The 24,144-nt window shown below is 50.1% G+C and overlaps 1 protein-coding gene across 5 annotated transcripts in view; it reads left to right on the top strand.

Moving 5' to 3' along the window:
* The window catches only part of ACACB (acetyl-CoA carboxylase beta), a 125,178-nt gene that overhangs the window by 65,536 nt on the left and 35,498 nt on the right, over positions 1-24,144 (top strand). For all 5 annotated transcript variants that reach the window (XM_077765954.1, XM_077765951.1, XM_077765950.1 and 2 more), the window contains 12 exons: positions 1,398-1,543; positions 2,735-2,885; positions 4,879-5,013; positions 6,312-6,458; positions 7,929-8,117; positions 10,063-10,163; positions 12,612-12,700; positions 12,786-12,910; positions 16,724-16,837; positions 16,978-17,091; positions 18,095-18,184; positions 21,516-21,634. In XM_077765954.1, coding sequence (XP_077622080.1) covers positions 1,398-1,543; positions 2,735-2,885; positions 4,879-5,013; positions 6,312-6,458; positions 7,929-8,117; positions 10,063-10,163; positions 12,612-12,700; positions 12,786-12,910; positions 16,724-16,837; positions 16,978-17,091; positions 18,095-18,184; positions 21,516-21,634 — 1,520 coding nt within the window. The remainder of the gene's footprint in view (positions 1-1,397; positions 1,544-2,734; positions 2,886-4,878; positions 5,014-6,311; positions 6,459-7,928; positions 8,118-10,062; positions 10,164-12,611; positions 12,701-12,785; positions 12,911-16,723; positions 16,838-16,977; positions 17,092-18,094; positions 18,185-21,515; positions 21,635-24,144) is intronic.

Below are 24,144 nucleotides of genomic sequence, written 5' to 3'. Positions count from 1 at the left end.
CTACTGTAGAGGCAGAATTTTTATTTTCTGTTATTTTATTTTTAAGATCATTGGGACATTACACTTCCAACTTTGGGGATTTCCCAGTTCCATTCAGCCAAGCAAGCATGTTATCCGTGGGGGCGTGCTTCATAAAACCACTTCTCTTTACCCCTCCATGCCTCTCGGCTCCTCTGGGGGCCCTGGTTTCCCCCAACATGACTTTTAAATATGGTACATGACTTTTAAACATGTCAAACAAGTACATAATGTCAAAGGAGTAAACCGGTCAGGTACTGACTCTGGGAGGTGGTCCCTATTAACGTTCTGGCAAATCTCTAAATATTTTTTTCCCCTTATGCATGGATTTTGCAAAGTTGAGGTCATGGTGCAGATGCTGTTTTATTGCTTTGATATTATTACGGCATAAAGTTTACCCACGTTAGCAACAAGTTTTTAAAAAAAATTTTTTTTAACATTTATTTATTATTGAGAAACAGAGAGAGACAGAGCATGAGCAGGGGAGGGGCAGAGAGAGGGAGACACAGAATCTGAAGCGATCCAGGCTCCGAGCCGTCAGCACAGAGCCCGATGCGGGGCTCGACCTCATGAACCGCAAGATCATGACCTGAGCCGAAGTCAGTTGCTTAACCCACTGAGCCACCCAAGTGCCCCTAAATTTTACATTTTTTAAAAAGTTAAGTTAATTTACATGTAAGCAGCCATCCTAACCAGGGGCTGCTATATTTGACGGTGCAGGTCAAGTATTCCATTGCAAGGTTGTTAGATGGCTAGTTTCTCAGTCTCTCCTGTTGCCATGAGTAGCGTAGCCATAAATGTCTCTATACTTAATACCTTTTGTCTGCACATGAATAGTTTACAGGTCAAGGGCTCCTTAGGGTGTTTTGTTTTCTGAGAGAGAGGACCCACATTGACTGAGGGCTAGAATGTCCGATTGAAGTGTAGAGCGGAGGCTGGGGTCTGACCACCTGTGCCTTGTCCCAAATGTCTGCTGTGCCCCCGGGCAGAGCCGGGTCTGAGGAGGATGGAGTCTGGTCACTGGTGGACTCCCAGGGCTGCCTCACCCCCAGCAAGACCCCCGCCCCATCTCTTTGCTACTGAGGGTGGCCCTGATTGGGGACTGATGCTTGGAGACAGGAATCAGAAGGGCAAGTGACTGGTGGGGCGTGGCCAACACCAGGAGCCAGTGGCCGTCAGGCTACCCGGGGGACAGGTGTGGCACTCTGACGCAGGCTCCCTGCAACGCCGGCAGCAGCTCCCTTAGGGCGATTGAGGGTCGAGACTGGAGAGGTTAGAGATGTCCACTGTGGGTGCTAGCCCTTGCTGGTGGTGCTCAGGCACCCAGGGACAAGCAGGCCTCCTGAATCCAGGGAGGGACACGGAGCCTGTCCCCACAGGTGGCCCGGCAGTCTCTGACCATGTTCGTCCTCATCATGAATGGCTGTCACATCGAGATCGACGCCCACCGGCTGAATGATGGTGGGCTGCTGCTGTCCTACAATGGTAACAGCTATACCACCTACATGAAAGAAGAGGTGGACAGGTGCGTGGGGGACATGGGGGGTGTGGGGGGAGCGTGTACACACAGCCGCTCTTTCCACTGCGGGTTGAAACTCTAAAGCCAGCTGTGTGCAGAAGTGTCTTCGATAAAGTACCTGTTCCAGTAAATTCTGGGGCCCGTGGAGAGGTTAATCTTGGCTGGAAATCACGAAACTGGCAGACATTCTGGGGGAGGCTCCCAGGAGGCCTGCTTCTAGTAACGCAGGGGGGCTTCAGAGCCGGAAGAGTTATGACTCCCAGCTCCATGGCCTTCGAGGCATGTGACAGCGCATCAGCTGCCCCTTGTCTGAGCTGCGGTGCCCACACTGGTCTGAGCGCAGGCTTGGAGGAGAAGCAGCCGTCCAGTGAGGGCAGCCGCTACTCCCAAGCACGGAGCTAGGTGCTGGGATGAGGCCATGATCATGACCCGTGGAGCCTGTTGGTGAATGTGACTCATTAAAAAGCAGAAGTGGCAGGAAAGGTCACAGTGCACCTGAGTAGGTGAAATACGGAAAACCCTGGAAGCACAAAGCACGGGGGCATCATGAGACAGACCCAGAGAGCCTCCTATTCCAGTGCAGCTTACCACACTGAGCTCGTACGATGAAATGCGGACCGGCCCTGATGAGCAGGCAGTACAGACCCCCTCTCTCCCCCCCAGCCAAAGAGAGCCAGGCCCAATGCCTGCAAAAGCCCCACTCAGAGAGCTGTATCCCTTCCCAGTCTTTGAAGTTTTGGAAGAAGGCAGACTAGCTTCACTCCAGCCAGAGCACTGTTTTATTACCTCTTTTAAAGGCGTGTTCTGTCTGCCAAGAATATTCAAGATTGTTAGAGGCTCCACCCAGGGGCATACTCTCCCCAGTTCAGTTATAAGGTGAAGACTTAACCGTTGATAAATATTTATCGAATAATATTGATTGCTTTCTCCGTGCCGGTTAGAATTATATCCGTAAAGGGCACTCATTTTCAGCCAGAAAAGGGTCACACCTTTGGCTCACCCAGTTCATTCCCCCCGTTATCTCCGCCGTAACTGTCAAAGGCTGGCATTTGGGAAGGTTGGAATCCCAACAGACCATGTGCAGGGTGATGCTCACGGCTGCCCTTAGGAAGGGGAAGTACTGTCAGAAGCCTGACTTGGGCATGCTGGGTTGATGGTTCTCCCCAATCTACCCGCCGGCCCCCTCCTCTCTGCCAGTTACCGCATTACCATCGGCAACAAGACCTGTGTGTTTGAGAAAGAGAACGATCCCACGGTCCTGAGATCCCCTTCTGCTGGGAAGCTAACGCAGTACACGGTGGAGGATGGGGGCCACGTCGAGGCTGGGAGCAGCTACGCGGAGATGGAGGTGAGCACAGAGCAGGCCCCTGGGCTGGGGCTGCGGCCAGGCCTCCCCTCCCACCGCTCCCCGAGGGAGGGCCCTCCGCCATCATCGGGTCTGCGCCTCTCCCCTGGGCCACATGCTGATTCCTCAGAGAGCCAGTGTGTGGGGTTCAGCCCAACTTCTCTGCGGTATTCAAAGGGAAAACCTCAAAAATGTACACTCTGCAGGAACGAATGAGACCTGATTTTTTTAAAGTTTATTTTTACTTATTTTGAGAGAGCGAGAGAACAAGTGCGAGAGGGACAGAGAGAGAGGGAGAGAGAGAATCCCAGGTGGGCTCCGCGCTGCCAGCACAGAGCCCGATGTGGGGATCGAACTCACTAACTGTGAGATCATGACCTGAGCCGAAGTCAAGAGTCAGACGTTTAACTGACTGAGCTGCCCAGGGGCCCCAAGAACTGATTGATGATGATGATGATGATGATGATGATGATGATGATGATGATGATGATGATGATGATGATGATGATGATGATTTTAAAAAGCCGTAAGCCGGGACACCTGGGTGGCTCAGTCGGTTGAGCGTCCGACTTCAGCTCAGGTCATGATCTCACAGTTCGTGGGTTCGGGCTCTGCATCGGGCTCTGTGCTGACTGCCATCTCAGAGCCTGGAGCCTGTTTCAGATTCTGTGTTTCCCTCTCTCTCTGACCCTCCCCTGCTCACACTCCCTCTCTGTCTCAGGAAAAAAAAAACAACAACAATAAAAAACATTAAAAGAATAAATAAAAAGCTGTAAGGCAACACTTATAAAGTGCTTACTGTGGGCATTTTACTTGTCTTTAATTACGTTCTGTAATCCTTCCGGCGATCCTAGGAGATGGGCACAGAGGATTTCCACTGTACCCATGAAGAAACAGGCCAGGCAGGCTAAGGAACTCACTCAAGGTCACACAGAGCTAGCTAGGGTTCACACCTGGCCTCCATTCCACGCCGCCAAGGTAAATGATAATGGCAGCGAAAATGCAGCAGCTGTAGGAGATGACGTCTGCGCACCTCCCACCATGTGCCAGGCCCCTCTTCTTGAGTAATCCTTGTCAGAGCCCTCTGAGGCGAGACTGCTGTTCTTCCCCATTTTACAGTTGGGGAAAGTGAGGCTCAGAGAGGGCAAGGCACCTGCTGGAGATCACAGAGTGATCACCTGAGCCCAGGTCTGTCTCGGGTGCCCAGGCTGTGAGCCGCTGACTTAAAGGATTCCAGTGCTGACTGTCTGCAGCCCACGGCACAGTAGCAAAATTCACCATGTCTGTGATGGCAGACTGTCAGGCCAGTTAAAGGGGCTGGTGACCATCCTGGAAGCACGCTCTTCATTCCACTGAGTGTTCCCCTGAGGGTTTTTTCACCGCCTTTAAGAAAGGAGCTGGTCACAAAATTCACCGTGTTTTCAGAATACGCCTGTTAATCACTCCCACGTAATAACAATTTAACTGTATTTCTAAGAAGCTTTACTTCACGAATAAAGATCAGTTTCTGGGGGTGCCTGGGTGGCTCAGTCCGTTAAGCGTCCAACTCTTGATTTTGGCTCAGGTCATGATCTCTTAATTCATGAGTCTGAGCCCCACATCAGGCTCTGCACTGACAGTGTGGAGCCTGCTTAGGATTCTTTCTCTCCCTCTCTCTGCCCCTTCCTTGCTCTCTCTCTCTTAAAAGTAAGTAAATAAACTTAAAAAAAAGAAAATAGAAAAGAAATTAAAAAAGAAGGATCAGTTTCCATGCCTGTAAAATGGGCACAATAAACGCCTGCCTTCCCAGCTGGCTTTGCAGATGGAGATCATTCATCAACAGCACAGAGCCCGGCGCCCGGCAGGCTTCTGGCAAATGCACGTTCCCTCCACTCTTTACACATGAACTCTGCTCAGAGAGAGTCGTTTTCTTTAAACGACCAAGTCCCTGCTCCTAAATACCGGTTCTGGAGCCAGTCCTGGTGAGCTCATCTCGTTTCTGCCTTCTGCAAAACAGTTGATGAAGATGATCATGACCCTGAACGTGCAGGAAAGCGGCCACGTGAAGTACGTCAAGCGCCCGGGGGCCGTGCTGGAAGCAGGCTGCGTGGTGGCCCGGCTGGAGCTGGATGACCCTTCCAAAGTGCACTCGGTATGCCCACCGCAGCACAGCCACCCTGGCTGGCTCTGCCCGTTCAGGGAGCCGAGCTGGCCTCAGACTCGTGACTCCCGCCCAGCNGCAGCGGCACGGTGGGCGCGAAACATGCCCACCTTTGCTTCTACCCCTCCCAGCAGCTCCTCAATGACCCACTCAGGGCCAAAAGCAGCTTCTTCTGATAACCCGCAAGACCCTAATGGTATTGTCCCTGCCTTGCTTTTCCTCCACATTTCTTTGCCCCCTTGTTTCGTCGAACATGCCAGAACCTTCCACTTGGGACGTGCTCCCTTTGCCCAGAAGAACCTTCCCCCAGACGTTTTCAGGGCTCACCCTCTCACCGCTTGTAAACATTTCCTCAAGCGTCATCCCCGTCCATACCCCCTCCCCCACCCCCCCGCAGTGAGGGCTTTTTGGACCACCTTTTAATATTTTTAATAGATTTTTATTTTAGTTTTATATTTACAAGAAATTTTGAAAGGTGGTACAGGGAGTTTCTATATACCTTGCACCCAGTTTTCCCATTGTTACCATCTTATATTGGTGTCACTCGGCACCGCAAAGTGCAGGAAGAGGGACTGCCCTGGCCCCGCTGTGGGGCCCAGCTGGAGAGCCAACACCAGGCCGTGGAGAACGAAACCCTCTGATTGATCTCCAAGGATGAGAGGAGCCCGCAGGGTGGGGCAGCGGAGGGGGCAGGAAGCGGAAGGTTCCAGGCCAGCGGAACTGCTTGTCCCCAACCTCCTGGGTCTCAGGGCTGCACGTAATAGGCACCTAGTGGACATTTGTAGAATGAACGAGTCTGTGAATGGGCAGGTGCGGTCAGGGTGGACCCTTGGGGGACTTTGCGTGTTTTGGTTCTCTAAGGCTAAGTGTTTACAGTTTACAAAAAGCCAGGACGTTTGCATGAGCCTTTCATTAAGTTTCCATCCTGCTAGGTGTTCATCTCTGGGATTCGATAAAGACTGAAAATAAATAGGGAAAATAGGGAGAGCACTGTGATTAGAAAGCAGAGCCAAACAGAAGACTCTGATCTCCTCCAGAATCACGGGGCAGCCCCAACAACAGACTATGGCATTCACGATGGAGGGGGCGGATTTGGGAAACGAGTATCGGGGTGTGAGTAGCAATTTTGACCCTCCAATACTATGTCTTCTGGGTTTTTTTGCTCTTTTTCCTTCAGGCTTCATCCTAACAATATCATGTACTGGTTGATCTGCCTCACCCCTCGTTTTATCTTGGCTCGCTCGGGAGGCAGGTGTCTTTGAACTCTGGTTCTTGCTGTATCTCCTCAGGCCAAGCCGTTCACGGGGGAGCTCCCTCCGCAGCAAACTCTGCCCATCGTCGGAGAGAAACTACACCAGGTTTTCCACAACGTCCTGGAGAACCTGACCAACGTCATGAATGGCTACTGTCTGCCGGAGCCCATTTTTAGCACGAAGGTAGGTCATGTGCGAAGGGTTGGTACGTATTCTGCACGTGTGTGCAGGTCCGTGTGAAGAGCCAGAAGGGTTTATTCCATGAGCTCCCAGGTCTTTACTGAAGGAAGGAATGGAAAAATGGCCAGTCCTCTGTTTTTTACAAAGGACCTCTTCTCAGGAACGTCCTCCGTTTGATTGTAAACATCGGTGTATGTTTCCTTTTGATTTTGCTGCGCTGTTGTAAACGCTATCGTGGTTCCATTCATTGCATCGCGGGGCATGTTCGAACAGCATGTTAAGAAAGGAGTCCGTGTGGGTCCCCCCGAGAAGGAGGAAGGCACTTTGTTCAGAGTCACACTCCGTTCGTTGTTCATCATTCCAGGGGCCCGCTGCCTCCTTAACTCTGTAGAGAAACGAGCTTTCACATGTGCAGACTTCTGTGAAAGACCCACGATGCTAAATTCATCATCAGTAGTTATAACATCGTGCGTCTCATTCTATCTCAGAGCAGCAAACCACGTTAGTGGTGGTGCCGGTGGTGGTGCCGGTGGTAATGTTAGTGCTGATGGTGGTGGTGGCGGTGACGATGCAGGTGACAGGGTGGTGGTATTCGTGGCCAACCCTTGTCTAGTACGTACGGTGTGCCAACTACCACTGGGAATGTATCAAGTCATTTCATCCTCCCAGCCACCTTGGGTGTTATTTCCACTTTATAGGTAAGGAAACTGAGGCCCAGAGAGGCTCAGAAACTTGTCCTCCTTCATCCATGGAAAAGATCAGATTGGACTTGAACACGGACCTTCTGGTTTCAGGGTCCGTGCTCTTAACTCCCGTGCCACGTTGCCTGATCGCGATCGCTGTCATGACACCTGCTTAGCCTTTGCACTCGCGTGTGTGCCTTCTTTCATTTCTGAACCGCCCAACATGTGTGGCATCAGCGCTCTTACCCCTGTCGTTCAAATACCTTCAACATTTGGGCTGCTGGGACCCTTAGGGGCCGTGTAGTGCAGCTGTTAAGAGTCCCTGGAGCTTGATGGCCTGAGGTTGCTTCTCCCTAGCTGGGTGACTTCGGATAACTCACTCAGCCTCTCTGTTTCACGTGTCTCAACTATAAAATGGGAATAGTGATGATACCTACTTTGTCAGGTTATTTCCGAGGATCGAAGGGGAACGGACAAATAAAAGATTTAGAGCAGTGTCTGGCCCCGGGCAAGTGTCCACAGGTGTTAACTCTTCATGCGACCTCGTGTCATAGCCCGTGGCCACGCTGCCTGTCTGGATGCGTGGAGAGAAGGGTGTGGGGAAATGGAGTATTCCTTCCCCTAGTGGTCAGGGGGCCGTTGCACCCAGGGCTGTTCTAGAAGCTGCTGCGTCTAGTTCTTTGGCTCCTTGGGTGCAGGGCCTGGATGGTGCGTGCCTGGTGCCTGGTGGAGGGTGGGGTCGCCCCTGCCCCCGCAGTGCCTCAGGCTGACGCGGTGGTCCCTGCTTCAGCTGAAGGAGTGGGTGCAGAAGCTCATGGCCACCCTCCGGCACCCGTCGCTGCCACTGCTGGAGCTGCAGGAGATCATGACCAGTGTGTCAGGCCGCATCCCCGCCCCCGTGGAAAAGTCGGTCCGCAGGGTGATGGCTCAGTACGCCAGCAACATCACCTCGGTGCTCTGCCAGTTCCCCAGCCAGCAGGTACNNNNCGGGGGAATGCAGCTCCTGGTCGCCGCGGCCTCTGATCAAGCACCCACGGTATTGGGGGCTGAGAGTTTCCTCTGGAGCCCTTCTCTGCAGAACCCACCACAGTCTCCAAAGCAACAGTTGTTTACATGAACACCGTTAGGGGGCCTCACTCCGTAGAACTCGGGTTCAGAAGCGAGCAGTGGGTACAGATGCAGGGGGCGTTTTCCACACCTGGCCTGGCTGAAACAGGCAGTGTGGGCTTTTCTGGCGAGACCGTAGCTTTGAGTTTCTCCCTCTGGGGTTTGTAAAGGCCATCGTCCATCGTCTTGGGGCCCTATGTATACGCAACATTTTTAAGTAATGGAAGGCATTCCCCGGTAGTATAAAATATCTCTAATAATTCTATGGTGGCCTGATTTTTTTTCTCTTATTAAGCATTTTAAAGGCAGTTTGCATTTGGGCGAACCTGCCCATGTCTGGTTAGAAGGGCTTCATGCCGTCATGGTTCCCCCCACCCACATGGTCGTGATTTGGGGAGCTGGAGGTCAGCCACTCCACAGGCTGGAATAACGTTCCACTGCAAAAAGGCAGCTAATACGGGTTTATACTTGGCATAGGTGAGCCTGGAACATGCTGAGTGGAAGAAGCCAGGCACCAAAGACCACTTGTTCCACAATTCCATAGACCAGGTGAATCCCTGGAGCCGGAAAGTGGATTAGGAGTGGCCAGGGCCGGGGGAGGGGGATCCACACGTTTTTAAATGCTTATCGGGTTTCCTTCTGTGATGATGAAACTGCTCTCAAATTAGATAGTGGCAAATAGTGGCACAACTCTGAATAGACTGAGAAATGCTGAATTAGGTGCATACGTTAAAGGTGGGAGAGGGGCGCCCGGGTGGCTTAGTCAGTTCAGCGTGTGGCTTCAGCTCAGATCGTGATCTCACGGTCCATGGGTTCGAGCCCCGCGTCGGGCTCTGTGCTGACAGCTCAGAGCCTGGAGCCTGCTTCCGATTCTGTGTCTCCCTCTCTCTCTACCCCTTTCCCACTTGCACTCTGTCTCTGTGTCTCTCCCAGAAATAAATAAAACATTAAAAAAATTTTTTTTAAAGGTGATGGAGATGCCTGGCTGGCTCATTCCATAGAGCATCCGACTCTTGATCTCAGGATCATGAGTTCAAGCTCCACATTGGGCGTGGAGCCTCCTTAAAAAAATAAATGAATGAGGGGGGAAATACCGTGGTATGTGAATGATATCTTGGCTGAAAAAAACCAAAACATAACTCTAAAGAACCCCAGTTGAGAAAAGTATGTATTTGGACCTTTTAGGAATTTGTTGTTGGTGTAGATTTTTTTCATTAAAAATATTTTTTTGTTGCCAAAAGCAATATCTTAATACCACTAAATCTAGTTATAAAAACAAGACCCCCACCCAGCACCTTCATTTTCCCTGGGGTTGGAAATTCCCTTCCCTTTCCCCAGAGCACTCATATTTCTGGAGAGGAGTAATAGGTGGGTCATTTTGGGATTGTTGTCATTTCTAAGCTCCTGAATTCCTCAAGCAATTTTGACAGGGACAAACAGCTGGTGGCCAGAGAGCTCTGGAGCTGAAATTTTTGATTAAAAAATGTTTTTAATGTTTATTTTTGAGAGAAAGAGAGCGAGTGAACACACAAGCGAGCAGGGGAGGGACAGAGAGAGAGGGAGACACAGAATCTGAAATAGGCTCCAGGCTCCAAGCTATCAGCATGGAGCCTGACGTGGGGCTCGAACTCACGAACCATGAGATCATGACCTGAGCCGAAGGTGAACGCTCAACTGACTGAGCCACCCAGGTGCCCAAGAAATTTACAGTTTTTGAATGAGCCTTGAATGGGTCCTCCGTGGGAGCCCACGGTGGGTCCTTGTGGTGACTTCTGCGAGGCAATGAGTGGTCAGACCTGACCTGTCTGCCCCTCCAGATAGCCGGTATCCTGGACTGCCATGCGGCCACCCTGCAGCGGAAGGCTGACCGGGAGGTTTTCTTCATGAACACCCAGAGCATCGTGCAGTTGGTCCAGAGGTGAGTCCCGGGCCCTCCGTGGGGTGTGGTGGGCACTCTGATTGTGTATTGCACCATCTGGGGCTCTCTTAAGCCAAGAGGCAGCCCATGGGATCCAGGGACCCTGATTTCAATCCTGGCATACCTACTTCTAACCCCGGGAGCTCCCAGCAAGACCCTTTTCTCCCATGACCTCAGGTCACCAGTTTGTAAAATAGGATTAAAGGCGTTCCACGCACAGGAAGTCATTCCGAGTTACAAGTGGATTAATTTTGTAAAGTACTGATACACAGCACATACTTAGGGTAGCTTTGACTATATGACAATGGAATATAGCGGTTTTATTGGTTTTATTGGCTTTATAAAGGACTATACCGATTATCATTGTGGTTTGGAAATCATTGCAGAGGAGAATTGATGAAGATTTTTTTTAATGTTTATTTTTGAGAGAGAGAAAGAGAGAGAGCATGTGCACACACGAGTGGGGGAGGGGCAGAGAGAGAGGGAGACACAGAATCTGAAACACGCCCCAGGCTCTGAGCTGTCAGCACAGAGCCCAAAGTGCGGAGATCGAACCCACAAACTCATGAGATCATGAGCTGAAGTCAGACGCTTGACTGACTGAGCCCCCCAGGCGCCCCGAGAATATTTATTTTGAGTAGCTTTTGAGCCATGAGAACTAATGACAGGAAGAACAGCCATGTTGTGTGAAAACGACCTCGCAAGAAAGCTTTGCTTGTAAAGACAGAATCCAAACATGTTTAAACTGGAGGAGATGAAGCACGTTTACCACCTGCTGGAAACTATTAGAGGCACAGAGACGTGGGACCCTAGGAGACGGCCCTTCTTTTCAGGTAGTTCCTGGGCCCATGGGGATGCAGACTGCCCACGCAGGATTGAGCCGACAAAGGGTGCTTTGCGTGGACCCCCACGAAAAGAGAGTTTCACAGCCAAGCACTAGGAGGGGAGACCCTCCCCGGAACACTTTGACCACTAACCTTAAACCCAGCCTTTAGCTGCAGAGAAACACCTAGGAGAAAATGACCAAACGATAAATTAGCTAAATTCCCTAGCAGCTTTTTTTGTGTTAAACTTAAATATCAAAGCTCTGGGATTTTTTAATTTAATTTATTTTTTTAGGTTATCTCTATACCCAATGTGGGGCTCATAACCCCGAGATCCAGAGTTGCATGCTCTACCAACTGAGCCAGCCACATGCCCCTCAAAACTTGGTTATATGTATATATATATGTGTGTGTGTGTGTGTGTGTATATATATGTATACATATATATGTGTGTATATATATATACATATATATATATTTTAATCACATTTGGTAAAAAGGAGGGAAGGAAGGAAGAAAGGAAGGAAGGAAAGAAAAGGAAAGGTGGTAGATAGATAGGTAGGTAGATAAGGCACCTGAGTGGCTCAGTCAGTTCAGTCATGATCTCACCGTTCGTGGGTTCCAGCCCCGCGTCGGTCTCTGTGCTGACAGCTCTGAGCCGGAGCCTGCTTCGGATTCTGTGTGTGTGTGTGTCTCTCTCTCTCTCTCTCTCTTTCTCTCTCTCTCTGTCTCTCTCTCTCTCCTCCCCCCTCTCACTCTCTCTCTCTCAAAAATTTAAACACTTAAAAAAATCACATTTGAATAAGTGCATGTTTTAGGTTCTTTCTTTTGTTGTCATTTAGGTGACCCTGGGGTTTAAACTGGTCTCAACGCCCTTGAAACTCAGTGTCACATCCCTTAAGGAATTCTTCTGTTCCCTGTGTGCAGAAATGATTTAGAAGAGAAAATGTTTTAGGGAACATCCAGGTTAAAATTTGGTTTTTAAAAGAGAAGCAAGGAGGTGCCTGGGTGGCTCATTCGGTTAAGCATCTGACTCTTGATCTTGGCTCGGGTCAAGATCTCACGGTTTGTGGGTTCGAGCCCCACATTAGGCTCTGTGCTGCCTAATGTGCTCAGTGCTTAGTCTGCTTGGGATTCTCTCCTCTCTCTGCCCCTTTCCTGCTCTCTCTCTGTCTCAAAAATAAATATAAAGAAAAACAATCAAAGGGAAGTGAAATTTACATAAGGATCCGTCAGTAAATGTCTCTCAAGTTTCACGTATTTTTCAAGCTATCTTTATACCTACGATGGTCAGTCATTTTTGTTTTCAGCTGTAGACGCAAGGCTGACCCTTCCCAGCATCCTGTCTCTTCTCTCTGGGGACGGGCTGGTGCCATCCAGAGGCTCAGGCTTGGACTCTGGCTTCATGTAGGACCTTGGGCAAGTCACGGCTGTCTTTGGGCTACAGAGTTAGTGCAAACGAACCCACTCACACATCCCTCCCTGGCTTGAGGATTAAGGAATACAGCCTCCAGATACTTGATTAGTGTTTTCTCCTTTTGGAAGTCCTGAAAGCCCCGACTGTAGACCCAGGCACTCTGGGAAGTGGGACTGATGGTTCAAGCAGCCTCGCCTTCCCCCGCAGGTACCGCAGCGGGACCCGCGGCTACATGAAGGCAGTGGTGTTGGATCTCCTGAGAAGATACTTACAGGTGGAGCACCACTTCCAACAAGGCAAGGGTCACCACCAGCACCAGTGACAAGTGTCCGGGGGGGCGGGGGGGGGTGGCCGAGCCTCACCCTCTCTGTCTCCCTCTAGCTCACTACGACAAGTGCGTGATCAACCTCAGAGAGGAGCTGAAGCCAAACATGTCCCAGGTGTTGGACTGCATCTTTTCCCACGCTCAGGTGGCCAAGAAGAACCAGCTGGTGATCATGTTGATCGTAAGCAGGAAAGGGCACCCTGTACTCACAGTGGGAGAAGCTCGGGGTCCACGGATATTCTGGAAAGGGCCGCAGTATAAATATTTTAGCTTTGGCTGGTCACGCGGTCTCTGTCCTGACCTGGTATGATGTCAGGACCTGAAGATGCACATGGCTGTGTCCCAATAAAACTTTGTTTATCATATAAAACCAGGCAGCGGGTGGGATTTGTCAGCCCCTGGATGAAATCGTGACTCACACTCACAGAGCACCTACTATGTGCCGGACACCCCTCACATGCTTTACAAATACTCCTTGAATTCAGCAAGCCTAGAAGGTGCATACTGTTCTCACTTCCGCTTTGGTAGAGCACAGGGAAGTGAAGTCGCTTTCCCAAGGGCACCCAACTTCTTACTGCAGAGCTGGGATTGGAACCCATAGCCCGGCCCTAGAGTCATGGTTATCAGGGGATATTGGATTCAGAGTCTGGTAGGACTTTTATTTTGCCTTCTTGGAGAAGCAGGGAATTTCTTTGCTCTTATTTCTCTTCCTACTAGATGATAATTAGCATCCCTGATAGCTCAAGATTTTTTTCCTTGATATGGCCTCTGACACGACTCACTTGGAAAATGTAGGGTCAGCAGATAGTAGGAGATCTGGACTTGGTTTTAGCCAAAAGGAGCTGACAGATTTTTTTTTTTTTTTTTTTTTTGGTAAGGAAAGTAAATATTTTAGCCTTAAGAACCATGCAGCCCTTGTTGCAACAATTCAGCTCTGCTGTTGTGGCGTGAATAAAGCCATGGACTGTACATAAGTGAATGTGTGTGGCAGTGTGCCAATAAAACTTTATTTATGGGGTGCTGGGGTGCTCAGTCCGTTAAGCGTCCTACATCAGCTCAGGTCAGGATATCATCACCCTTTGTGAGTTCGAGCTGTGCTCGAACTCTATGCTGACAGCTCAGAGCCTGGAGCCTGCTTCGGATTCTGTGTCTCCCTCTTTCTATCTGTCCCTACCCCACTCATGCTCTCTCTCAAAAAAAAAAAAAAAAAAAAAAAAGTAAATGTTAAAAAAATTTCTTTTAACCCACTTTATGTACAAAAATGGACAATGAACCAAATTTGGGCCTAGGCTTACAGGATAGTTAACACCTTAACAAGATGGGTTCATAAATACTGATATTTTTGTAAAGAATCCTTCTGAAATCTCCTAGTGCAGCCTGAGGCTCTCTTAATCTTAGCTGCACATGAGAACCTCCTGGGGCCAGTGTAGGGGAACTTTTCAAAAATACAGACACCCTTGCCCCACCTCTGGTCAGTTAAATCAGGCTTTCTGGGGATGTGGACCAGGCATTAGTCCTTTCTGAAAGCTTCCTCAGCGGGAAACTTCACTGTGGGCTGCACATTATTTAATATTATCAATTAAACGTTTAATTTCTTGGCTGTTTTGATGGTTCTTTAGTTAGCCAGGAGATCTTTTTTTCTCAAGGAGCTACATTTTTTTTTAAGTTTGTTTATTTTGAGGTTAGGGGGCCAGAGAGAGAGAGAGAGAGAGAGGGAGGGGGAGAGAGAATCCCAAGCAGGCTCTGCACGATCAGTAAAGAGCCTGATGTGGGGCTCGAACTCACGAACTCGGAGATCGTGACCTGAGCTGAAGTCCAATGCCCAACTGACTGAGCCACCCAAGAGGTATATTCTTAGTGGGAAGGATCATGGTGTCTGTAGCCGACTTTCAGAAATAAGAATATGTGCGCACACACGTGTACGCATGCATGCGTGTGGACTTACTAGAGAAAAAGCAGATGCGGTCATATAGGCAAAGTTTGACAGCTGGAAAATCTGGACCATCGTTATAGGGGTTTTCAACATACTGATCCTCAATTCTTGTGCAGTTTTTGAAATTCTTCTAAATTAAGTTTGGAGGGAGAACTTCCCTGAGAGATTACAGTGTGTGGCCAGGATTGGGGATTTACGCCCAAAGGCATGCCTGTTTTCTGTTACCATCTGCTCCTGTTTGGAAGGGGGGTGGGGGTGGAGGCTGCTGTTGGCTGCTTTTTGTGTAGATCCTGGCTCTCTTCTGGGCATGAAAGAGCTAAAAATTAGGTACATCAGAGGATAGCCCCGTTGGGGTGGCCCCCAGAGCAAAGAGCTAGGACACTCGCTCTCTGGGGCTTCTCGGTGAAGGCAGCTGAAAATGTCGTACCAGCTGCAGCGTGGGGATGTGCAAGATCCTTATTCTCTTGGTTTTACTTATTGAAAATGTCTGCAAAGTTTCTACATTACTTAGAGTTAATATTTTAGCACTGCACGTACAAACTGTAAAGAATTAAGGGATGTATATTACACTCCCTAGAGAAGCCACTTAAAAATATTTATTGAAAATGATGAGTTCTTTGCATTTGACGGTATTTGGTGCCTAGGACACTTTCCGAAAGGACTTGTTAACTGAAGGATGACTTTGAAATGAAATTTTTTGAGTCTTTAAGGGGTCTTCGTTTCTTTTCTTTATTTTTTTAATGTTTATATTTTGAGAGAGGGAGAGAAAGGGCACACAAGCAGGGGAGGGGCAGAGAGAGCGAAACAGAGGATCCGAATTGACATTGCATTTGCATTGACAGCAGAGAACCCAACATGGGGCTCGATCTCATGAACCCCGAGATCATGCCCTGAACCAAAATCTGACACTCAACCAACAGAGCCGCCTGGCGCCCCGGGGGGTCTTGGTTGCTAAAACAAATCACTAACAGGGAGGGAGAGAAGGTTTAGAATAATCTCCTGTGGGATTTTGTCAGCTCCACTGCGATCGTGTGCTTGTGTCCATGTGTGCAATGTTAATGCGCTAGAAATGTTCTGATCATAGAAACAGAGCAGGCTCATTCTCATTAGGGAGGTGCAGAGGCAGATGTAGAAGAAAGAACCCATGGCGCCACCATCCGGTGACTTCTTGGAAAGCAGCTTGGGCTGAGGCGGGGGTGGGGGCAAGTTGCTGGGGCACGGAGACTCCCAGCAGTCACTGATTTGTCTTCAGAGAGCATTTAGGGAACACCTGCTCTAAGCCATTCCTAAGCTTCTTTTGCGTTTCGAGCGCAAGGAGGAAATGCCCGGGGCAGGTGCGCACGGCCCTGGTCTCTAGCAAGCAGGTCTCTCATTCAGAAGCAGGGGAAGGGATGCGCATGGAATGGTCACCCCTCTACTTCTGCAACTCAGATCCTCCTTCCTGCAGGAAGCTGCCCTTGAGCCCCCAGAGCCGGAATGCTCCCCCAGGGGACCCCCAGAGGGTGGCTTACCACACCCTCATGAGGGCATCCCATGTGAACCCTATTCTTTGTTTGTACCAGACTCTGTTTCCCCTTATCCCTCTTGTCTGCACCTGTGAACGCCTTAAGTCAGGCACCAATGTAGAGAGGAAGGCAAAGCCTCAGCTCTGCTTTGCCCAGGCCTGGTGGCCTCTGAGCCTCACTTTCCTCATCTGTAAAATGGACATCATAATGTAATTCCTCAGAGGGGTGGGAGAATTGGGGGAAATGACTGTAAAGGGTGTAGTTCCTCGCCTGGCACACATTAAATACCAGATAATGGCCAGCTGTTAATGGTGATGTAGGTAGAGACTTAGCTGTATTTTTCATGCTGGCAGGTGTTTAGGGCATATCAGGGGTGGATGGGGGGTACATGGTAGACATGGTTAAGGGTGAGATCATCAGGCTGTGCCAGGGATGTGCACAGAGCTGAGCCATCTGGCTCATGGGGGCAGCGCACGCCCCGGCTGTGGGTGAGGGCTGGTGTTTTTCCTTCCGGTGGAGAAAAGCCATTTGGATTCTATGTTTGTGTCCCTCCCAGGACGAGCTCTGTGGCCCAGACCCTTCCCTGTCAGAAGAGCTGACCTCCATCCTCAATGAGCTCACTCAGCTGAGCAAAAGCGAGCATTGCAAAGTGGCCCTCAGAGCAAGACAGGTAGGGCCGTGGGGAGCCATCCTGCCCGCCCCACACACCAACACCCTGCGCGGCCCCTCTGCTGCCATCCCTCGTCCTGACTCCTGGCTTCTCCCCTGTAAGGTTGGCTTACCCCAGCTCTCTGTCCCTGCCCCCTGCAGGTCCTCATTGCCTCCCACCTCCCATCCTACGAGCTAAGGCACAACCAGGTGGAGTCCATTTTTCTGTCTGCCATTGACATGTACGGCCACCAGTTCTGCCCGGACAACCTCAAGGTGAGGCTCCCATCCACCTTCCGCCTTCCATAGAGCTCACACTGTGGCCCAAGTGAGGCCTCGGGGAGGCAGGCTCCACATGCCCTCCAGGGGTGGGCACCTGTGTTCAGAGCACAGTTGCAAATAAATGCCAGCAGTTCATCCCAGTGTGGCCGGGGCTGCCCAGGACATCGGGAGCCTGAGAGAGATTCAGTCCTGCAGGATGCACAGAGAGCATGAGGAGCAAGGCGAGGTGCAATTGTTATTATTTATATTTATTTATTTATATTTTTACTTATTTATCTACTTATATTTTATTTATTTATAAATGTTTATTTTGGGGGGGGGGAGGCGGGGGGGGCAGAGAGAGAGGGAGAGAGAATCCCAAGCAGGGTCCGTGCTATCAGCCCAGAGCCCGATGCGGGGTTCGAACTCATAAACCTGAGCTGAAGTTGGATGCTTCGCTGACTCGGCCACCCAGGTACCCCAATTTTTATTTAGTTTTTTGAGTTTATTTATTTATTTTGAGACAGAGAGAGTGAGCGGGGGAGGGGCAGAGAGAGACTCCCAGGCAGGCTCCGCACCAGCAGCTCAGAATCTGACGCGAGGCTTGAACTCACGAACCATCAGATCATGACCTGAGCCGAAATTAAGAGTCGGACGCCTAGCCAACTGAGTCTCCCAGGTGTCCCACGGGGTGCAATTTAAAAAACTCAGATGTGATGGAGCTTACTAGAAACCATGAACACTCACAAGGCTGTCATGGCTTCATCTTTTGGGCTCCCCCAGCCCCCAACTTTGGATCATTTGCAGGCCTCCAGGTACCCCCTCTGCACCTGGAATGGAGGGCCCCGGGTGTGATCCTCCCAGAACGGCTTCCGCTTTCAGATCCGCGGGCCTGGAGCACTGGCAGATTCTGTGGAGAAGACACCCCTGCCGGCTTCCCCTCCCTGCACCCACCCCTCCACTCATCCTGGCGAAAACTTGGTAACATTCCCTTTTTTTCCTCCTTCCCATCCTGTAGAAATTAATACTCTCAGAGACGACCATATTCGACGTCCTGCCCACCTTCTTCTACCACACTAACAAGGTCGTTTGCATGGCGTCCTTGGAGGTAAGTAGGAGGGAGGCCCCGGTGACGGCACCCGTAGTGAACTTGGCAGTGCTGGCGTCCGCCGCCCGCCTGCTGGGCGCCTGGCCCGGGCCACGTGCCTCGCGAACGGGACCTTATCCTTCTCTCCACAAGGGAGGTACTGTTACTATGCCCGTCTCACAGAGAAGGGCACTGAAGCTCAGAGAGGTGGAGCGACTGGCTCAGGGTCCCACAGCAGGGGAGTGGCAGAACCGGGATCTCGCGAGGTGTCTGTCCAGGGCCCTTGCCGGTAACGCCTGTCATCTCGGGTGCCATTCCAGCCTCATCCAGGCAGGGCACATTTAAATACTAACCACCAAGAGCCAGGGCACCTGTGCAAACTCTGATTCCCTGCATTAGATACCTTTGGAAGCCTTGTCTGTTTGGTACCATGAAAGCAGGAAGGAACCTGGGTGACAATTGAAGGCGACCTCCCTGTCCCCTGCCCTGATAGGGCAGAGAAGCAGCATGACCACCAGCAAAACTCTCTGATCTTGGAGTCTCGGTCCCCTGTGGTCCCCACTCCCTCTTCTGCCACCTTTTAGACCCCGTGGTCACCCATCCTAGTGCTAGAAGGTTGACTGGGTCTCCATGGAGACCGTTTTGGGCTTGTTGAGTATGTGACGTGACGGCCGCAGCGTCTCCTGGGCCTGCAGCCTTTACCTCCGCGCTGGTTTCAGCTCACAGCATCCTTCTCCGGGCTCCCCATTTCCGGCACTGAGACCAGGTAGCGCCCTTAAGTACCTTTCTCCCCCTCTTTCCAGTCTTCACCTATATTGAGACCCGCTGTGGGTCAGTCACTGGGGATGCAGCACAGGGGGCCAGCCTCTGCCCTGATGGACTTCCTGTCTGCTGGGGAGAGACACACACACTAAATACTTCCTTAGTCACCCAGGCGGTAGGGCTGCCCTGGGAAAAAAACGGTCCTGCAGGGAATCGCACAGCAGAATCTAACCTTCCCGGGAGGCTCAGCTCACACCTGGATGAGAAAGTGATACGAAAGCAGGCAGCTAAGAGAGAGTCGGAATCGGTCGGAAGAAGCAGAGAGGTTTCAGTCAATGGGAACAGTCTGTGCGAAGTCCCCAGCTGTGTGACCTCTGGCCAGTTGCTTTCCTTCTCTGGGCATTTAGATTCTCGTGCTGTAGCGGGGACACAGGGCTGTTGGAAGACAAATGAGTAAGCACCTGCAGTGAGTACTTGGTGCTTGTTACCCAAATACCTGTCCTATTGGGGGGGGGGTCCTCTGTCAGGTGGAAAGCAGCAGCCCACCTTCTTTGCTTTTTGGAGCGCTAAATCCCATTTTTTTCCTGTTTGAGAATTTTCCAGAGCTCTTTGAGCATTCTATCACCTTGCTCCGCGGGTGTATTGAGCATAATCCCACCTCTTCCCTGTGACTCAAGATGAGCATCTTGAATGTTACATTTTTCTTTGGTCTTTGCGATGCGGAGTTTTGTTCCTGCTAAAATGTGTGGGTGTCCCCAAGCCCCTCCTAGGTTCGATGATTCGCTCGGAAGAAGCCCAGCGCTCAGCAGATAGGCCTGCTTGTGGCTGTGATTTGTTAGAGCGAAAGGACCCAAAGTACAGTCAGCAAAGGGACAAAGTGTGTGAGGTGTCATCCAGAGGACACCAAGTGAAGCCCTCCAGTGGGTCCTGTAGGCAATTTGTAAAAAATGGATTTATTTTTGTGAGAGAGAGACAGAGCGTGAGTGGGGGAGGGGCAGAGAGAGAGAGAGAGGGAGACGCAGGACCGGAAGCAGGCTCCGGGCTCTGAGCTGTCAGCACAGAGCCCGACATAGAGCTCGAACCCACAGACTGTGAGATCATGACCTGAGCTGAAGTCGGACGCTCAACTGGCTGAGCCACCCAGGTGCTTCAGCACTTTATTTATTTTTTAATATTTATTAAAATATTATCTCTTAAGAGAGCAAGTGCAAGGGGGGAAAGGTAGAGAGAGGGAGACACAGAATCTGAAGCAGGCCCCAGGCTCAAAGCTGTCAGCTCAGAGCCCGACATAGAGCTCGAACCCATGGACCATGAGATCATGACCTGAGCTGAAGTTGGACGCTCAACCAACTGAGCCACCCAGGCGCCCTTCCTCTGGCACTTTTAATTCCTCAAGCAGTGAGTTATGACAACATGTTTGAAATGAGGCTCAGAGACTTGGTGCCTGGGACTTTTATTGGGGGCTGGTCCTAGTATGTAACTAAATTCTAAACTCCCAGAAAGAAAGCATATGTTCAGCATAAAATCATTGTATAGCTTGGGTGCCATGAACCAGGGAATATCAGGGAATAGTGGGAGCCCTCCCAAATCCAAGTTCCCTGATGCTGGCCAATGGCCTTGCAAAGGACAGCAGTTAGGCCTGCTATGTTAACTCTTACTGCACAATTCTTATATTCCCTGTTCAGTCAAAAAGCCTCCCACCGTCTAAGCTCTAGAAGGGTGCTGTCCAGTTTGGTAGCCACTGGCGACATACAGCTAATGAACACTGGAAACGTAGCTCGTCTGAGTTGAGAGGTGGTCTAAGTATAAAATGCACACTAGATTCCAAAGACTTTGTGTGGAGAAAGAATTTCAAATGTATCAATACCTTTTCTATTGATTACATGTGGAAATGACATTACATTAGGTATTGGGGAGGAAACGAAATCTATTATTAAAATAGATTTTTTAAAAACTTATTTTACCTTTCTAGTGACTACTAGAAAATTTAAAATTAAAATTGCATACATGGCCGCGTTGCATTTCTGCTGGAGGGCACACTCTAGAGCACGAGTTGGCAAGCCATAGCCTGTGGCCCATGTCTGGCCCACTGCCTGTTTTTATAAATAAAGTTTTATTGGAACACAGCCACGCCCATTCATTTACTTATCGTCCTTGGCTGCTTCCAGGCTGCAACAACAGAATTGAATAGTTGTGACAGAGATCCTACATATATCCCATGAAGTCTAAAATATTTACTCCCTTAGAGTGGCTCTGTCAGTTAAGCATCCGACTCTTGATTTCAGCTCATGTCATGATCTCAGGGTTCGTGAGCTCGAGCCCTCCATTGGGGTCTGTGCTGAAAGCTTGGAGCTTGTTTGGGATTCTCTCCCTCTCTCTTTGCTCCACTCATGCGTGCACACTTGCTCTTAAAATCAGTCGGTCAATAAAATATGTACTATCAAGCCCTTTGCAAAGAAAATAACCTTGTAAAATGTGAGTAAACTTGCTCTTTGCTGCTTCTTCGGGATCATTTAGAGAGCTGTCTCCAGTCCTGAGGGCCCCTGCAGTGCCCCCTGAGAGAATGTCTTCTGTGCTTCTGCTTCATTAGGTTTATGTGCGGAGGGGTTACATCGCCTATGAGTTAAACAGCCTGCAGCACCGGCAGCTCCCAGATGGCACCTGTGTGGTGGAATTCCAGTTCATGCTGCCCTCCTCCCACCCAAACCGGTATGGAGCGGTGCGCCCCCAGGAAGGGGGGGGCGCATGTCTCTTTTCTCCCTGACCACCCTAATCCTGTCTCTGGAGGGACCCAGTGAGTATGTCTGGGCAGACATCAGGGACACCACTTCCTCACTGTGGGTTCTCCCTACATCCCTGTTCTCTTGTCCAGTGCCTGCCTGGTGCACCTGTTACTTACCAGTATGGAGGCCACTACCTATATGGGCGCTCTTCAAATTAAAACGAGTGAAATTCAATACAAAGTAAAGGAACACCTCAGTCATACCCACTGCACGTAAAGTGCCCAACGGCCGCATGTGGTTTGTGGCTGCCATGTGGGATATTGCATTTCTAGAACATTCCATCACCACAGAACGTTCTATCCGATGGCGCTTTCCTAGATCACTATGAAGAACACAGGAGATAAGATGCACCCAGCTTTTAGGTGGGTGCCTGGCATTCAGAACACTGTTGGTGAACATTAGGGATCCCTGGGATGGTTCTCGCTATTTTATGACTGCCAGCCAGCATGCCATTGGTCAGGCACCACGCTCGGTGCTTCCATACTCTGTTCCATTCAACCCTCACCATCGTTGGCCACAGCTGTGTTCTTATCTCCACTTTACACATGAGGAACCCGGGGGCCTTCCCTCAGTACAAGCCTGGCTGTACGCAGGGTAGGGATTTGAGCCACGTGCCTCCGTCTAGAATACTCTCCGCAGCACCTGACAGCCCTCCGGAGCCATCAGCCAGGGCTCGTGTAGGCCTGTCTGGATCCCCACGATGTTCTCAGTTGGGGTGCCTCTGCTGTTCCCTCATCGTCTCTTTCTTTGTTTTTAAGCCATCTTATTTCAGGATGCACAGCACCGTTCTGGTCAGGTAGAGTGTGTTACCTTGAGCTAAAGCAGTCACTGTCCCTACGACGTGGCGCGTTCTCTTACCCTCTCCTTTGCTTCACTATGTGGGGTTCTCCTGGGGGTCCCCACACACTTGGCTTGTGGCTAGGATGGGCTCATCATGATTTGGGCGTTGAGTTAACCAGATCTTGTATCTGTTTGGGCAACAGAGTTCATGATTTCTTTTGCCCTCCCAAGTTTTTATTTAAATTCAACTTAGTTAATGTATAGGTTAGCCTTGGTTTCAGGAATAGAATTCAGCAATTCATCACTTACATACGATACGCAGTGCTCATCACAAGTGCCCTCCTTAATGCCCATCGTCCATCTAGCCCAACCCCCATCAACCTTCAGTTTATTTTCTATAGTTTAGAGTCTCTTATGGTTTGCCTCCCTCTCTATTTTTATCTTCTTTTTCCTTCCCTTCCCCTGTGTCCATCTGTTGTGTTTCTTAAATTCCACGTATGAATGAAATCATATGGTATTTGTGTTTCTCTGACTTATTTCACTTAGCATAATACTCTAGCTCTGTCCATAACATTGCAAATGGCAAGATGTCATTCTTTTTGATTGCCAAGTCATATTCCAGTGTGTGTGTGTGTGGGGGGGGGGGTGTATATTTGAATCTCTTGGGATTTCAAAACCTATGTGTTTTTTTTTCCATTGCCTTCAAGAAGGGTGTTGCTCTGGGTTTTTTTGTTTGTTTGTTTGTTTGTTTTTTTATTTCTAGGAGAGAGAGAGAAAGCGTGAGCAGGGGAGGGTCAGAGAGAGAGGGAGACACAGAATTGGAAACAGGCTCCAGGCTCTGAGCTGGCTGTCAGCATAGAGCCTGACGCGGAGCTTGAACCCACGAACTGTGAGATCGTGACCTAAGTGAAAGTTGGACGCTTAACCGACTAAGCCACCCAGGTGCCCCTTGTTGTTTTTTTAAAACAAATTTTTTTAAAGTTTATTTTGAGAGAGAGTATGAGGAGAGAGAGGGAGCAGAGGGAAAGAATCCCAAGCAGGCTCTGCACTGTCACCACAGAGCCAACGTGGGGCTCGAATTCACAAACTGTGAGATCATGACCTGAGCCGAAATTGAGAGTCAGACGCTGAACCAACTGAGCCTCCCAGATGCCGTGGGTGTTGCTCTGTTATGGACGAAGGAAGAAGGTGCTTCCCCATGAGGCACCCTTCATATTTATCATTTATTTTTGCCCTTCCTATTTCCAAAAAAAAAATGGGGGGAGATCATGGTGTTTCTCCCCACTTGAGAGAAAAGGGATGATGTGCTTGTGGCCCTGGCATCGTTTTGGGGACTGTGGGAGGCATGGCGTAAGGGCTTTTGAAACTCTGTGCCCCTGAGGAGGCAATTCTCTTCATTGTCTTAGCAGTTCCACCCGCTTAGGAAAGGAAGGCGGCTGGGGCGCCTGTGTGGCTCGGTTGGTTAAGCGTCTGACTTCGGCTCAGGTCATGATCTCACAGTTCATGGGTCCGAGCCCCACATCGGGTTCTGTACTGACAGCCAGCTCAGAGCCTGGAGCCTGTTTTGGATTCTGTATCTCCCTCTCTCTCTGACCCTCCCCTGATCACGCTGTCTCTCTCTCTCTCTCTCTCTCAGAAATAAATAAGAGATTTAAA

The sequence above is a fragment of the Crocuta crocuta genome, unplaced genomic scaffold (assembly GCF_008692635.1).
Source record: "Crocuta crocuta isolate KB4526 unplaced genomic scaffold, BGI_CrCroc_1.0 scaffold339, whole genome shotgun sequence".
NCBI classification, from domain to species: Eukaryota; Metazoa; Chordata; class Mammalia; order Carnivora; family Hyaenidae; genus Crocuta; species Crocuta crocuta.
The sequence above is the reverse complement of the archived record's forward strand: the minus strand, read 5'-3'. Positions and strand labels throughout refer to the sequence as shown.